Source organism: Notothenia rossii (genome assembly GCF_949606895.1).
Source record: "Notothenia rossii genome assembly, chromosome: 8".
NCBI classification, from domain to species: domain Eukaryota; kingdom Metazoa; phylum Chordata; class Actinopteri; order Perciformes; family Nototheniidae; genus Notothenia; species Notothenia rossii.
In genome coordinates this window covers 77,252,017-77,269,015 of record NC_136906.1, presented here as the reverse complement: position 1 = coordinate 77,269,015, position 16,999 = coordinate 77,252,017, and the positions used below count along the sequence as shown (strand labels likewise).

General features: G+C 42.5%; 1 protein-coding gene across 1 annotated transcript in view; it reads right to left on the bottom strand.

The window, feature by feature from the left end:
- Positions 1–373: 373 nt before the first annotated feature.
- The window catches only part of afdna (afadin, adherens junction formation factor a), a 91,345-nt gene continuing 74,719 nt past the window's right edge, over positions 374–16,999 (bottom strand). Inside the window, exons 20-25 of the mRNA XM_079645325.1 lie at positions 16,227–16,406; positions 13,712–13,750; positions 12,465–12,593; positions 8,287–8,827; positions 4,584–4,668; positions 374–1,449 (exon numbers count right to left, since the gene is read on the bottom strand). Coding sequence (XP_079501451.1) covers positions 1,293–1,449; positions 4,584–4,668; positions 8,287–8,827; positions 12,465–12,593; positions 13,712–13,750; positions 16,227–16,406 — 1,131 coding nt within the window. The 3' untranslated portion in view covers positions 374–1,292. The remainder of the gene's footprint in view (positions 1,450–4,583; positions 4,669–8,286; positions 8,828–12,464; positions 12,594–13,711; positions 13,751–16,226; positions 16,407–16,999) is intronic.

Below are 16,999 nucleotides of genomic sequence, written 5' to 3'. Positions count from 1 at the left end.
TGGAGTCAAACTGCAGAAGAGACACATTTGAAACATCACTACCATTTGTTTTTTTAAACTGGGGCACATTTTTTACATCAGCAGTGTTGGTGAATTATGCTAATTGTGTGTGTAGATATATTTGTACAATCCCAATTATATCACCTTGGGATAACCCCCCCCAAAGAACAACTGGATCTTCCCGCTGGTGTGAGAAGAGAACACTATCTGTCTAATGCAGAAAAACACAGATGTATTATTACCACAGTACGAGAGGTCCCACATGTAATCCACTTCTCAAAACAGTTAGCAGATACACAGTTAATATTGAACAGGTTTTTGTGCAAGTATTTTTTTTCCCCCACGAATAAATATCTGTAAAGCAAACAAGGACTTAAAGAGTTTTTTTTTTATTGTGAAAACCAACATTAATCACATTGTGAATGAAAAGAAATCTGGCTTGAAGTTCATGTACAATCCATCAAATTAATCTCACACAACTCTGCAAATAAAAAGACTATTAGATTAAAAAATAACCTCAGATCGGGGCCAAACATTTAAAAAGTGTAACTCAATACAGTCCAGTTTTAGCGGTACTTCCTGTTGGATTTCATGTTAAATCACATTAGTTTTTGCAGATTTTAGTAGCATGGCAGGTTTCTACAGTAGTAAAAGAGTGAGACAGTTGTGGACCCAAATATTTACAGTATTGTTGTGCACTTAAAAGATCCTGTAAGATCCTCCTCTGGAGAATCATCTAAAACATCACAAAAAAAATAATCCCATGCTTTCTTGCTACGGAATGAAATAACAGTGTTTCCACTCACTGAGAATTAAATTTTTTAAAAAACAAGAAAATAAAAGTTGGTCTGGAGCTCAGCCGTGGGAACAAAGGCATTCAAATAACAGTAAAATTGTTCAAAACAAAAAAAAATATTTTAAAATGAGAAACCTTTCTGCTTCCTCTTCGCCCCCAAGGACCATTTCATAAACAAAAATATATCCCCCTTTTGTCGAGTGATTCTCAAATTCTCGCTAGATACAATGAAAACGTTTTTACAGTGCTTTATCATTATATATCTTTGACAGACGAGGGGAGGAAGATTTTTTTAAGCCATAAATGTCTCTCCTAATGCAACGATATAGCTACGTCAAAAAAAGTGATGGTCCAGTTATTCAATGATTAAAAATAAAAACACAAAGAAAGCGCCGTGTTTTTTTTGTCCTAGGAGCACTTTCACTTTACCGGGGAGACGTGAAGGTGTTGCTGGGTGGGGGGGGGGGGGCTATAATGTGGTGTTGGGCTCGGTCTATCACTTGGTGTTGAGCTCGTTCTCCAGCTCCATGAGTTTGCGTGAAGCTTTGACCTTGTTGGAAACCTCCTTCCCCTGAGAGAAGAGACGCTGGCGCTCCTTGAAGGTCATACTCTCCGGATTGCCGCTGGGGATCGAGTTCTCCTGCTCCTGACTGCTACACACACACACACACACACACACACACACACACACACACACACACACACACACACACACACACACACACACACACACACACACACACACACACACACACACACACACACACACACACACACACACACACACACACACACACACACACACACACACACACACACACACACACACACACACACACACACACACACACACACACACACACACACAAATTAGAGGTATATTTCAAGATAATATGACTTTGTGGGATACTGTACTATTTATTTCAGATATTTTCGACAAAATAACACATTTTTGGACATACTGGCGGCGGGGGGGGAGGGCTATAATGTGGTGTTGGGGTCGGTCTATCACTTGGTGTTGAGCTCGTTCTCCAGCTCCATGAGTTTAAATAATCTAGTAAGTAATCTAATCTTATTTTCAGCTAGCAACACCATCTGTCAACTCCTCAACTGGCACCGAAACAAGATGAATTATGTATTTTATGTTGCAGCTGGTAAAAGCAGAGTTAATTTCAGCTACTTTATCAACTACTGGATAGTGTCGTCTATAATAACACAACATCATTTCCTTTTCATTTATATTGTATAATTACACAATGTAACTATCACGTAACCTAGGCGATAAAAAAGGTGCAATATTTGCCCCGGAAAGATGCATAAAAATCATAAAAAGGAAACATTTACAAATTACTTAATTTTACTCAAGAACAGTATTTAAGTAAATGCACTTACTTACCCTCCAACACCAACATACTATACGATTGTCAATGACATACTATATTGTTTCTTTTTGACATACTGTACATTGTCATTTTTTCAGATATTTTCAACATACTAAAATACATTTTTGGACATTTATTTAGATACTATGACCAGGGATGCAAACACACGTATGGTGAAAAAAGAGAGAACTATTCGAAGCAGAAAAAAAACAGCGTAATATACCATCTGACAAAGGCCTGTGCTATAATGCTTCAATTAACTGTCTATTCTTAATATACTCAGATCAATAGAAGACAGAGATGTTAAGTTATAAATCAAGGGGTTTTATTATTATTTACAGCAGGGGTGGGGAACCTTTTTCCTTTCAATTTTTACAACATCCTCCGAGGGCCGTACAAATTATTGAACTGCTTAAAAAAAACTAAAATCACAGCCCATTAATTTGGCCTTTCTTTCATGCTGTGCAAAGAAAAAGCTACCTCTTAATCCAGATATTTTACCATGACTCGCGCATGCACGCACGCACGTGCAGGGTTGTGGCAGAAAGATATGGACACAAGATGTGTGCAAATGTATTAAGTATCCTATCCATGTGAACATGATTTAAGTGGGGGGGACTTTACCTCCTCTAGTGGGGTCCGGGGCATGCTCCCCCAGGAAGATTTAAAAGCATCAATCTGGTGCACTTTGAGAGCAACCTGAAGAGATCTATGGATACATCTCAACACCCATATGAAACAGAACTGTAAGCAGATTCTTCTTTTTGGATATTTTACAAATCACTCCCCTTTTAAACTCTATTCTTGTTATTTTTAACAAATGTTTTGTTACTGTCATATTGTATTTTATACCTGTTTTTCATTTAGACTCTAATGTCTCATTAATAACTATAATGATGTCAAGGTGTGCCTTAACCTCACTGAGCTGAGGTTATTTGAGCCTCTCAGGAGAGAGCTCTCTTCCACCTGGTTGTAGAAAAGCTCTTTAAATTCGTTAGCATAGCTAGCTAACCAGATGCTAATAACAGATCGCCACTGTGCTTACAACTAAAGACACAGCCACGCAAACACTGCGGTGTGTACGGCTCCTTATGGGTACAGCAATATTTGAAGAGCTGGAGCGGCGTTCCGGTGCTCTCCGTCGGCACTCTAGTCTACACTCCTTTCCGACGAGACATATACCACGTGAAGACACGTTACGCTCGTGTTGTGTTCAAGGAACCTGCCCTTGGCCAGGAAAAATAGGCACTCGCTTGTTTAATTATTTTGCGGTCTAGATTTCTTCTTCTTTTTTGAAGTGAAAAGTTGTCCGTTAGTCGGACTGATGGACGGACGGACCCCCCCCCACCCCACCCCCAAAACGAAAACTCTTCGGTTCTCCGCGAATTACACAAGTCACCCAAATCAGCGTTAAAAAAGCGGGAGGCGCCGAAAAGCGACTAATTTGCATCACTGATGACATCTTTTGTCAACATAATGTACCATGACGTTTTTTCAGATATTTTCGACATACTACACGATAACAAATGTTTTTGACATGCTGTACTTAAAGGTGGGGTAGGTCATTTTGGAGAAACCAGCTCGAGTCCGCTAGAATTTGAAAATACACAGCCGGAACAAATCTGCCACTTCCTCACAGAGCCCCTCCTCCAACACACACGAACGCGCACATGACCAATGAGGGCACGAGATAAGTGTGTGCACAGATGGAAGGCTGACAGGCAGGTAGGCCATCCAGTTACTTTAGCCGGGCCGGCTCAGATGATTGGTCGTGCTTTTTACAGAACCACGTCTTCCACAGATGACATTTTTTTTATGTATTTGTTGTCAAAGCACTTCAGATATTCATTGCTATCGGGATGTTAAGAGCATTCCATGGAATATAACAAAAAGTGTATCTCGAGCCGGTTTCTCAAACTGACCTACCCCACCTTTAAGAATCATGATACAGAATCTATGCATTTCTGCATCTCTTCTCTTTGCTGAGATGAATGTGTTTGTATGCATGGTCCTTCTATAAATAAATACAAATACTTATTGCTTTAAATTTAGCTTACACTTTTATCCAAAACAACTTACAATAAGTGCAATAAACCATAACGAGGCAAGCTAAGGACAACAAGAACAGTGTTAACTTCAAACAAGCAATATCATAAGTGCTGCTGCATCAGTAAAACTCTGAAGTGCGTTTATTCACCAGACTGTACCATGACCTTTATCCTAATTTATTGAACAGGCTACTACAACTTTTTTCCCTCCAACATCCAATGGTGGTTAAATCCAATAGTGGAGAAGTACACATACGCCATCTTCACTTTTCGACAAACCTAATGGGGCTTTTTATTGTGTTTTCAACAAGCTATAGAATTAATCTTTTCCTTATTAAGAATGAAAACGTGTCTCACCTCTTTGTCCATTTGTCCCGCGGGTCGTTGTAGACTTCTCCTGATCCTACAACTCCTGCTGAGTTTCCAGTGTACGAGTTATATCCTGAGGTTTGGCAGACGGATACAAGTTAGCAAAGTTCATACTTCGGCTTCTGTTGAATGGGAAAACTTCTGAAACAGAAGCTGCTGGCTAATGGCTGTTAACGTCTCAGGTACCCCCCCCCCCTTTCTTACTCCCATAATCACACAGAAACCAGAGGGTCTTATTTCCACATTTAATCTGGTGTCCATTAGCCAGCAGCTTTTTATTTCCCACAGACCAGTGTGAGCAGGAAAAGGAAGCGAGGAAGGGGTTTCTGGAGGAAGCGTTAAGTCAGATCTCATCAAACTAGAGCAGCAGGCGAGAAAAGAGAAAGCGTTAAGGGGCCATTCCAAAGCAGCGAGAAATGGTCTGTGGAAGTGTTGAAGGGTCCGAGGCCGAGGTCACCGTCAAACATTACTTTTATTCTGAATTATCTAAATGTTTTGACTTCGTTATTTAAAAGGTATTATAGTTTTACTTGTTGTCCTTTTGATCCAATGTTGAACTCATTGTATTTATCAAAGTTACAGGAGGACTGTGAACAAAAATAGATTTCTTAATAGTATGTGTTAAGAGAGAGCCACAGTGACGCGTCCTAAAACCAGGAAGTAAGCGTCGTCCGGATCCCTCGACAAAATGTTTTCGATTTATGATTCGAAAATGATGGGTAGAACTGTGGAGATTATCCGGCTGAACAAAACGTGATCCGTCTCTCAAATGTGTTTCAACCACAGAACTTATTTTGAGCTATTTTCAAAAATCCTATGGAGAAATGGCATTGCTTTTTTGTCGAAGGAACCGGAAGGAGTTTACTTCCTGGTTTTAGGACCCGTCACTCTCTATACTGGTGTGTCTAACATGAGAGGGCGACTCCGACCTTTGACCACAAAGTCGATGTTATTAAATTGGTTCATTTGTCCCTGTGTCTTCTCCAAAACCATGTATCCCAGGAGTCCTTCAAAGTTGTATTTATACTACAGCAGAAAAAATAACAAAATAGTTCCAATCTGCTGATTTGAGGCTAGAAAATATTTAAAATATAAGTCGAGCAATATTCTACATTCCTCTTATTGTCAACAAGTCCCATGAAAAACACCCGAATTGAATCCAGACTATAAATGATAGAATTGGAAGTATTAAGAAAAGTTGATACTGAAGTAGAGCATCAAATGTGTATCCATCCGCAGCTGAAAATAGTCCCAAAAGCTCTTCTCCTTTGTGTATATCAATTCTGGGATATTGATAATGAAATAAAGAATAACAAATAGTTAAGGAGAAGCTAATCACAGTTTTAAACTAAGGGACTGAAACAGTAAAGTAGAACTTTTCTCTATTGTTGTGATAACCACTCAAACCTGGGACATGAAACCTCTCAGAATGTGATTCAACGTAGAGACTCTTCTCTCGTTTAAGATGAAATGAAGGAGGTTCGGTGAAGTTCAGATGCAGACACAGAGACAGGGTGTGAACCCAGATATACCTTCATCCAGCTGGCAGCTCCTTTTTCTGGGTGTTATAGCCCCGAAAGCAACACAAAAGGGAGATCTGAAGTGTAGTTTGACACAGGACCGAACCACTTCAGACCCCCGGGAAACCACATGAACACAAACTGTCCGGGAACAAAGCAGCCACAGAAACACAAGCTTTGTTCGAGGCTACATTCCTCTGTGGAGCCGAGAGAAAGGGACAACTATACGTTAAAAATCTCCAGATTGGCTCTTCAAGGATTTTACTTAGAAATCCTGAAGGCAAGTGGATTCTAAGAAAGTGTTTTTTGTGCCTTAGGGATATTTGAATGTGTTTTTTTAGTAGCTCTGTCCAGTTGTTGAACCATTTGAAGCACTCAGAATTATTTCTCCTTGTTGTTTAATCTCCAAGTTAAGAAGTATTTCTGTGTGCTATGCGTTGAAGGCTCTGTGGAGCTGCCAGCGGATCAGATCTCACGCATTTCAATACATTCTTTGCAGATTTCAATATGTCAGGGAAGCCAGAGACTCAGGTGCTGGTTTGACCACCTGAACCTGCCGCAATGCCTTGTGGGAGTCAGGTTTAGTAAAGCAGCAGCGTTAAAACAGCAGAGACACAGACAGGCAAAATGACAGATTAAGATTAAAACAACAAGTGGGTAAAAAGGAAGCAGAGACACAGAGAAGACACGACGAGCAGCCGGGGGGAGCTGAACGCACAGGCAGGAAAAAGCAAAAGACTTCAAGCCGTTACTGGGCTGAGCTGATAGCGGCCAGAGTGCAGTGTGTGTGTTTTAATGTGTGTGACATGCAGATTTCATTTGTGAGGGGGGGAGGGGGGGTGGGGGGGGGGTTGGTAGAGGGACATTAGTGGGATGTTTTTTTTTTTTACTGATTTGAGTGAAAGTTTTTTCCATGAGGTCCCGGATGTTTTTAGTGATCGATAAGCAGAAGGGGTGGGGGGGGTGGGGGGGGGAAAGGTTTATTTTGGAAGGAGCAGCAGCTGCTTCCTGGACCTCAGGAAGTGATGTTCACTCTGACGCATCGCTCTGTTTGTCTGTGGATGTTCAAAGGACTTCATGAACACTTCATAAAGCCTGCTTGAGGTACCTTGTTTTGGTAAAGGTCACAAATGGTAAGCTTGACAAAATATTGGGAACCTCTTTTTAAGATATCGGCATTTTTTTACTTTATAAAGCAATTTTTTAAAAATTTGTATTGTAATTTTTTTTGATTATTTACATTTTATTTGTATTTATATTTTGTGCAAATATGTTTTTTTATTTCAAGTAAAAAATCCTTTATTTTTAAATATTATAATCATTTTAAAAACCTTTTTTTTTTTTTTACATTTTAATTCCTTTTTCTGTGTTTCTATTTGCACCATGTACACCAAAGCAAATCCCTAACATCTGAAATCTAAATCGTTGGGCGTTCTGGTTCTTTTTTAAAACAGCCACAGACAAAGAAGAGTCCTTTCACTCCTGCGCTGAGCTTTATGACATGTTGATGAGATGAGCGCTGAGATTTGAGTGATTGATGGGGTTGTGTGAAGCCAATGTTGTGTCTCCTTCCCTTTAAAGCCAACACCGCTAAGCAGCAACAAACCAGACACAAAGAGGCGGCGAGCGACAACACCAACAGTACTCTGATTGGCTCTGAAGGCTCTGGATCTGCAGCAGAAGTGGCGAGTTTATCGATTGCTTTTTCTGTTCTGATTGACGGGGAGTTTGATTGGTGGAAGAGAAAATTACCGAGAGGAGGAGGAGGGGGAGATACTGATCGTCTCGAGGTATTTTTATCCACATGTATAAAATAACACAAAGTAATCGGACAAACATAAAGAAAGGGAAAATGGGTTTTTCTAGTGAAGGTACAAAATAAAGAGAGCTACTCTAAGAAGGGAGGGAAGATTGATGAGAGGGAGGCGGGGGAGTTGGTTTGGTGGAAGAGAAAATTATCGGTAGGGGGGGGGGGGGACTGATTCTCTCTTTATCACATGTATGAAATAACACAAAGTAATCAGACAAACACAAAGAAGGGAAACGGTGGAAAATGAAAAAAGGCTTTTCTAGTGAAGGTACAACATAAAGAGAGCTAAACTAAGAAGGGTGTGAGAGTGAGAGTGAGGGGTGGGGGCGCCTCTGGGCCGGACTCCCCTCTCCTCGTCTACCTTTGAACCCCCCGGGGGGCACGGAGCTGGGCTTGGCAGGAAGGGGGGGGCCTGTACTGTTGGAGTTGTTGTTGACCGGCATCTGGAACGAGCTAGACAGGAAGATGCCGTCGGAAAGAGGGCGGGGCTTGCGCGCAGTGGGCGGCGGCTGAGGCCTGCTGTGATTGGGCGCCGCCGGGAGGTCGCCGTACGACTTCCTGGTGGCCGACAGCTTCACCTGACCTGATTGGTTTCCGCCGCCAACGCCTTCTTCCTCCTCGTCTTCCTCCTCCTCGCCTGCGTAGGAGACGAAGGTGGCGGTGTAGAGTGTGTCGGGGGAGGTGACCTGCGTTTTGAGGTAGGAGGTGTTTCTCTGTGGGGGGGGCGGGGGGGTGTTAGTAGGGTTTAAGGGGGGTGCGGGGGGCTGGTAGTCCCGGGGCAGCGGGGGCCGGTACAGACCGGACGGGGGGTCGTCGGGGGTCAGCAGCTTCCTCTCCGCCACGTCGTGCTGCCGGCGACGCTCCGCCTCCAGACGGGTGTAGTACTCCTCCTCCTGTCTCCTCTGAGGGAGGGACAACCCGTTAGTACGCTCTCATTGGCTCTCACCTCAGCAATGGACACTAACTGACCAATCAGCTACGAGATATACAACTAGGGGGAATATTCAACTCGTCAGAAAAGTCGCTTCCTGCTTTAACACCTTGATAACAATCAGCTATCACTTCTCTTACACTACACAAAGATCTGCTGCAAACCAACATGTCTACCAATCAGCTACGAGATACAAATATATTCAACTCGTCAAGAAAGCTCCACTGCCCTGCTGCTACTTCCTGCTTCAACACCTTGATAACAACCTTATTCTGGGATGAAATGCAGTCTTACACTTCACAGAGATCTGCTACAAACAGTCCAACACGTCAACCAATCAGCTACGAGATACAAATGGGGAGAATATTCCACTCGTCAAAAAGCTCCACTTCTCTGCTGCTACTTCCTGCTTCAAATCCTGGGACGAACTACACCGGCTACAACTTTCCATACAATACACAAAGCTCTACTACAGTACAAGCACCAAGTCCAACATGTCGCCCGTCATCACAGAACTGATTCTAACCGTCTCAACGACTTCCAGCAGAAATCTATAAATAAATGCCTTTAAAAAAACACATTTCCTTTTGAATAAAATACACATTTTTAAGTGAATTTGGGAAATCTTGAAGTGTGAAAAAAACAGATGCGTATTTATTATTATTATTATTATTAAGCTTGCATAGCTGCATTTTCTAGCTCACAGGATTTATCAAATATCAAAATAATAGGCGACAATTATCCCGTCTATCGGCAAATAACTCTCTCGAAGAAGAAGAAGAACACTAACTGTCTGCACATAGAGTAAACCGGACCACCCTGTGTGCCACCATCTCCCCTCTCCCTCAACGCAGCAGGAGTGTGTATGCATGTGTGTAACAAACTACATGTCCATATGTGCCTCAGTTTAACATATCGCTTGTGGGTTTTTGACTCCAGCCCACCCTGTGTGCTGGTACATGAATCTGCTCTGGAGGAATGTGTTTATATTTCTGCGTTTGGAGCTCCGGGTTTCTGATGTCAGATTGTCTCCACGTTTTTTTAATTTGTGGGTCCGTTTCATGGTATATTTCCTCAGAAACACTTTGGATGTTTCCGAGCTGCTCGTGACGGTGGAACCAGCCCAGTGGGAATCTGAAGAAACTGGGAGGGATTAGTGGGTGTGTGGGTTTCTGAGTATGGATGAGGGCGGGAATGAGGCACATGATAGGGTGTGTGTGTGTGTGTGTGTGTGTGTGTGTGTGTGTGTGTGTGTGTGTGTGTGTGTGTGTGTGTGTGTGTGTGTGTGTGTGTGTGTGTGTGTGTGTGTGTGTGTGTGTGTGTGTGTGTGCATGAAAGCATGTGGTTTTTCTTTTGGGAAAAGTGGGAGGGTGGGCGGCATTCCCTACACAGAGTCTCTGGAGCGATGCTGGATGGAAATGGTCACAAAAAATTCAAATCATAACTGCTTCCCTCCAAAAGAAACAACTGAAATAACTGAACTTCCTGACACACACCAACAACAACAACAACAACAACGACAACAACGAGATGGGAGTCCCATGCTTGAGGTGGGAGGGAGCACATAACATGACTCAGCAATACGTCACATAGGGTGGGGGGTGCACAACATGAGGACATGCAATTGGATAATAATAAACAAACAACAATAACATCTTAAAAACAATATTTCTTTCACGAGTAAAATAACTTAATTAAACAACGTTTGTCATGAAGTACAACCTAGAAAAAGAGGCAGTGTTATTATATACATTTTAAGATTCTTTGTGAGGTTTTTAAATAACCGGTGGTGTGATCGGCGGTCTACAGTTCACAGGACGAATGCACCTACATAAAGGCACCATGGAGGCGATGATATAAGGAATACTGAACACACAGGACAATGATGGCATCACACTACCGGTCATTTGAAACCTCACACACAAAATAATGATTACAATATTACAGATATCACAAGAACATGTGGCCTCGTCAAATAAGCTCAAAGCCCTTATGAAGCAAATCAGACAAAAGCATCAATCTAAGAATTCAATGTGTATTTTTTCACAAGTAGATGAAGCAAGTAGAGCTAGCTCACTGTGTGCAGATTACACATTTTAATTGAATTTATAAAGAATAAATGTTCCGCAAATTAGTGGATGAGTAACTTTTCAAAGGCTCTGTAAATCCTTGGGTTGGCATCTCTACTTATATATCACCCTGCCAGGTTTTTGTTTATTTATATGAGTGCGTAACTAGGGATGGGTATCGTTAAGGTTTTAACGGTACTACCACTTTTATCGGTCCGGTCTTTTAACGGTACTCTTAACGGTTCTTTTGGAGAAAAAAAAAAGGTAAACTAACTTAACAAATAGTGAACAAAACTAACCTTGCTTTTTATTTAAATTAAATACATAATATTTCACATCAAAAGAAACAACAACGTTTTAACAAATCGTATTCAATAATCTGAAGACAGAACTGTAAACAGAATACCTGAAACTTTAACAAAATAAATAACTCAGTTACCTCTAATCATTAACCCATGTTTGTATAATTGAGTTAACTCCGTGTGTTGCTGCTAGCATACATAACACCTGACGTGGAAACGTTACTCGTGGATGGGGCTACAGAGCTACTAGAAAGACAGTCCAACCCGGTGCATTCCTCCGTCTGGATGTGGAGCACTTTTGCAAAATGTTTAGACAAATTGCTCGTGTTACCGCCCTTACATGATAAACTGTTATTGCACTTTAGGCAACGAGCATCGAGACGGGTAAAGTTTAACCACACCTCGGAGCGCCTCTCGTGTGTGTGTGTGTGTGTGTGTGTGTGTGTGTGTGTGTGTGTGTGTGTGTGTGTTGCTGCATGTAGCAGCTGCGTGTGTGTGTAAACTGCCCCGCCCCCTCACAAGCAGGCGGGGGAGAGAGAGATCGAAAATACTAAAAATAATCATAGACGCATTTTGCAGTCTTTTTGCGTATTAGAAACGGAGTTGGCGAAACTAAAACTGCAATATAATGTTTGTGTAGCAATAATATACATGATATATATTTGACATGTCTCCAGTACCGATAAAAAGGCCGCTAACGTCGGAGCTTAACGGTACCACGGTCTTTAATAATTCCGCCTCGGGGCCCGTTTAATACCGGGGCTCGGTACCCATCCCTAGGTGCAACTGTCTTGTTCCTTTGATGGAGGCAACATTTAAACATCTATTTTAAATTAACACTTGACCATTTTGGGATTCAGCTAGTACACTTTCAGAGGAAGTGGATTTACATACATACTGAACCATTTCTCCAAATGCACTTTCCTGGTTATTAAAAAAACAAAAAAACCGTTAGTTGTTTAATAAAGGTATTTCTTTGCATATTTGTACTTAAATTATGTTTACCTTATAAATATGTATTTATTTGATTCTAATATGGTGGTCAAAAGCTAAATCCCCCCCCGGATGAATCAACTATTGATTAATACAACTTTTTAGGGGCTGTTTTACTACTGGTTCAACCCTCACACTGTCCTGTGACATGGACCGTGTTGTGCAGTCTCATAACAAAACTTTCTAAACGTCCTACAGTCCTTAATGTTCAACAACTTCCAATAATTCAGACGGACAAACGGACCTTTTCCCCGGACTCTCGCTGGGCCTCGTCTCTCCACCTGCGGTCCTCCTCCTGCTTCGCTCGCTCCTCCGCCTCGCGCTTACGGATTTCCTCCAGCTGCTGCTTACGCCTCCGCTCTTCATCCTGCAACTGATCACACACACACACACACACACACACACACACACACACACACACACACACACACACACACACACACACACACACACACACACACACACACACACACACACACACACACACACACACACACACACACACACACACACACACACACACACACACACACACACACACACACACACACACACACACACAAAACAATTAGTACAACAGGAATCGTTTGCCGTTCAAACACAAACTCTGAAAACATTTCTAACATCGGTCTAAAGTGTTGATGTACACTGACATGTGTGCGAGGTGAGGTACGTTTGATTTGCCTCACAGGACCGCTCCAGAGGGGAGGAGCAGTGTGCATTGCAAACACACAGCACAAGCAGACACACACACACTCTGCAGAACATGCAAACAACAACAACGTGCAGCAGCAACAACAACAACAACAGCCCCTCTTCAGCTACGTAAGATGTGTTTGAATGTTCATAAAACCATCGCAACACAAACCCAGTGGGGCACGCTGACACACAAAACAAACGGACCCTTTCTCTGGGCTGAATGGTGGATAAAGGGTCAGCTGGACACACAGACGGATGAATGGATGACATGTGTGAACACGACACCATGATGTGAACTTGCTCAGGCAGCTAGCGGGGGCTCACTGGACTCTCATGCATGTTTCTCCACCTGGACCCCCCCCCTGTGAAGCATTCAGCCATGCAGGCGCCACCTCCATATGCACTCAAAACATTCCTGCTGACAAGAACCACAACACTTCACCCCTGATAGAAATCATGAAAATAAATATTTTAAATGAAGAATAAGCAGCAGCAGCAGCAGCGTCCCCGCCCCCCCCCCCCCCCCCCAGCAGTTGTTTTGAGTGGACAGAGAGATGGACGGCTTCCCAAACAACATCAAGCGCTCCCCTCAACATGAACGACTGCTCTTTAGATAATCCCCCCCCCCAATTCCCCTGGACACCCACCCCCAAAATGACACGACGACAGTAAATCCAGATGGGTGGGGGGGAGACAGAAAGGAAACACGGGCAGGTGGGCGGCCCAGACAGGAAACAGGAAGTGATGTAAGGGCAGGGGAGAGGAAACTGGTCATTAACAGGAAGAACATACCAAGTCTAGAACAGAGATAGCTGGGACAGAATTCTGCTGCTGAAGAAGAAGAAGACAATAGAGTTTGAGAGCGGGGAGGGAGGGGAGGAGGGGAGGGAGGGAGGGGACGGAGGGGAGGGGGATGCCCCATAGTTCAAGAAAAGGTGAGGTGTAAATAAAACTAGAGGAGAGGGGGAGAAACTGAAGGGGGATTAGAAATGAAAGAAGGGAGGCAAACAGAAAAGTAAAAGCATTGTTTTCCTCCACTGCACCACCTGTCTTTCAAAATGTGGAATTAATGTTTTTATTTTAAATAGTAAATACAAAAGGGGAAAAAAATATTGGTAAAAATCTGAAATCTGTTGCGAAATATTCATTTGTTTGGCCAATTAAGCTTTTTTTTTTTTATTTACTTAAAGGGGACCTATCATCCAAAATGCACTTTTCTACGTCTTGTATAATATCTATGACGTCACAGAAGTGGCGCTACGGCTATTGGGCCAACTCCACCAATCAGGAGGAGACAGCCACGGACATTGCCGTTGGAAAGCGCTGGAGACGCTGTAGTACATATGCCAGGCCTGTAGATGGTGCTGTTCTCACAGAATCAGCCCGTGCAAAGTCAGTGTTAAATTTAGCGAAATGAGGAATGGCTAAAATGCATGATCTGTTTGGTATTTTGAAAAATAAAAAGTATAAATATGCCTTATATAGGTATGGTTCTACACTATATTATTCAAATATAGCATGATAGCTCCACTTTAAGTCAAGTATTGCCCTTTCTCTCACTTCTACTCCACAAAGTGCCTTTCTGGCTTTAGGCGCTTTCACACTGGAGTACTTTTCCCGTTTAGTTCCGATAGTTCCTGGGATTTTGCGTTCACGCTAAAAAGAGAACTTACAGTAGCTCATGAGAACTTTTGCCCCCTTGTTAGGGCCTGCTAGAGAGGTGGTACTTTCCTGGGGAGAAAAAAGTTCCAATTTCTGATTGGCTGGGCGAATTGCAAACCACCGGAGTTGGGGACTCCGGGTGGCAGTATACGCCGTGAAGTTGTTTGCGGCCTGCCAGTAAACCCAAAGCAGAAGAAGAACAAGTGACGTCAGCGGCTTCATTTGCCTAATCCTCCCTCAGGGACTTATTCCGGTGTGAACGCGATCTGCTCTTTAGTTCCATGAGGGAACTAAGTGCTGGGAACTAAGTACGGCAAAGTACTTGGTGTGAAAGCGGCTCTTGTGTGAATTACATGTTTGCCCCTTATTGATAATCTTTATCGTATATATATATTTTTGTTTTATTTACATTTTGTTTTGTGCTGCTACTGGTCCACAATGATGAACCTAAGTCCAACTAGTTGTACTTGATTATTTATCTTATGTCGTCAGAATAAAGGGTCTTGTCGTAACCTGTTGAGGGTACTCAAGGCACATTCTGACACCTTATCATCCTAAGCACAATATAAACTTTAAAAACTCCGAAACAAATTTGTATTTATGCAATCCAGATACTCACGAGGAGTAAGATATAAAACAGTTTGGGTTAAATTTTGGGACTAACGAGAAAGACTTTCAACACACTTGATGTTCACTGTAAACTGTTAGATGTCTACTTGCAGAAACAGCAGCACTTGAAACAAAACACACACACACTTTTTTTACAAATAATTATGTCGACGAATCTCAGGAAGCTCCAGAAATCTGCCTCAATCATCTGTGGGTTTTTAGACTCGATGGTCACGGGTCATTCTTGCTGTGCAACATGCTGCATTTGCATAATATGGACAAAACACACCAGTTGTAAAGTAAAGTAGATTTGAAAGTCTTTCTGACACAAGGACGCAGCTGTTGGCTCTAAATCCCTCGTGTGTTCAGCGTAGGAACCAAAGCACCAACAGGAAGCACACATCACAACTATATCCATATGATGTAAATGCAGCATTAACACTTTCAGCCTGTCTGCATGCCCGTATCCCCTGCGCCCCTCCAGCCAATCAGATTGAAGCAGCTCAGCATGGCAAAGCGATGACAGAAGCATGTTGCAGATGCACATTGCAGGACATTCATAGAGGGAGGAATCCATTTGGAAGACGGCTCTGTTTCCCCCACTTCCTGTGGCTCATTCTTCTTTGTGTCATTTGTTTCTAAACGGTGAGCTAATGGAGATTATTACTTGAAGACAGAAGGTTTTATTCCTTACAGAATGCCCTTTGCAAATGATACGATTTCTACTTGTTTCTGTGGTCTTAAACTAATGTACATTTCCCAAAGATATTGAAGTGACTGTTATTTTGTATGCGTTGATTGTTGTGCTTTTATTTAATGTGTGCATATGTATAAACGTGTCTGTTGATTGTGTATATATATATATATATATATATAGGATATACATATTTTAATATATATTTGTACTCAGGATTGTGGGAAACGGTATTTCGATCTCCCTCACCTTTCTTGTCATTTCACTTCTAAATCGACTATAATCTCTTATCTCTCTCTTTCATTCAGCTTGTTTCTATCCATCCTCCTCCCCCCGTCTCACCCTGGCTCTCTTCTCGGCCTCCAGCCTCTGCATGATCATCATGGTGTCCACGTCCTCGTCGTCCTCCTCCTCCTCGTCTTCGTCGCTGTGCTTGGACTCCTGCAGTCGTTTCTGGAACTGCCACTCCAGCATCAGCTTCCTGAGGCGGTCGCTCTCCTCCGCCGTTCGCTCCGGTTTCGACTAGAAAAAAGAAATAAGATTCTTAGATCTGGAGGGGGTTGCGTCGGCTTGGCGCCTGACGACCTCCGTACACTACCACTCACACATGAGTGAATATAGCCCAACAACTCCTTGCTAATATTGATTAACACAGCTTTAGCTACTGCAGTTGAAGGAATTGATTTTAAAGCCTGATTAAAACACTGATGATTTCAGCAGATTTGTTCCACATCGAAAACAAACATTGTTAGTTTAAATTAGGGGTCGACCGATTATCGGGGCCGATATTCTGCATTTGACCGATTATCGGTATCGGCCTTTTTTTAAAAATCAAATTGCCGATAAAACTTTGGCTCTGATGTGGCCGTTTCTCTGGCTGCAGTCACCACTCTCTGTACAAGAGCAATGTCCCGCCCACAGCGCTATCTGATAGGCTATTACTGAAGTGTCAATCAACACTGAAGATTTTCCGGGCGGGAGCCAGCCAGAGAGGCGGGACCTTAGCCATACATGTGTTTCGAAGGTAAATCAGTTGAAAGCCGAAGTTCAATGAACATCCCTACCCCCTCAGCTGAAGTTGCAAAAACACCACGATCTTATGATCCTATTCTATC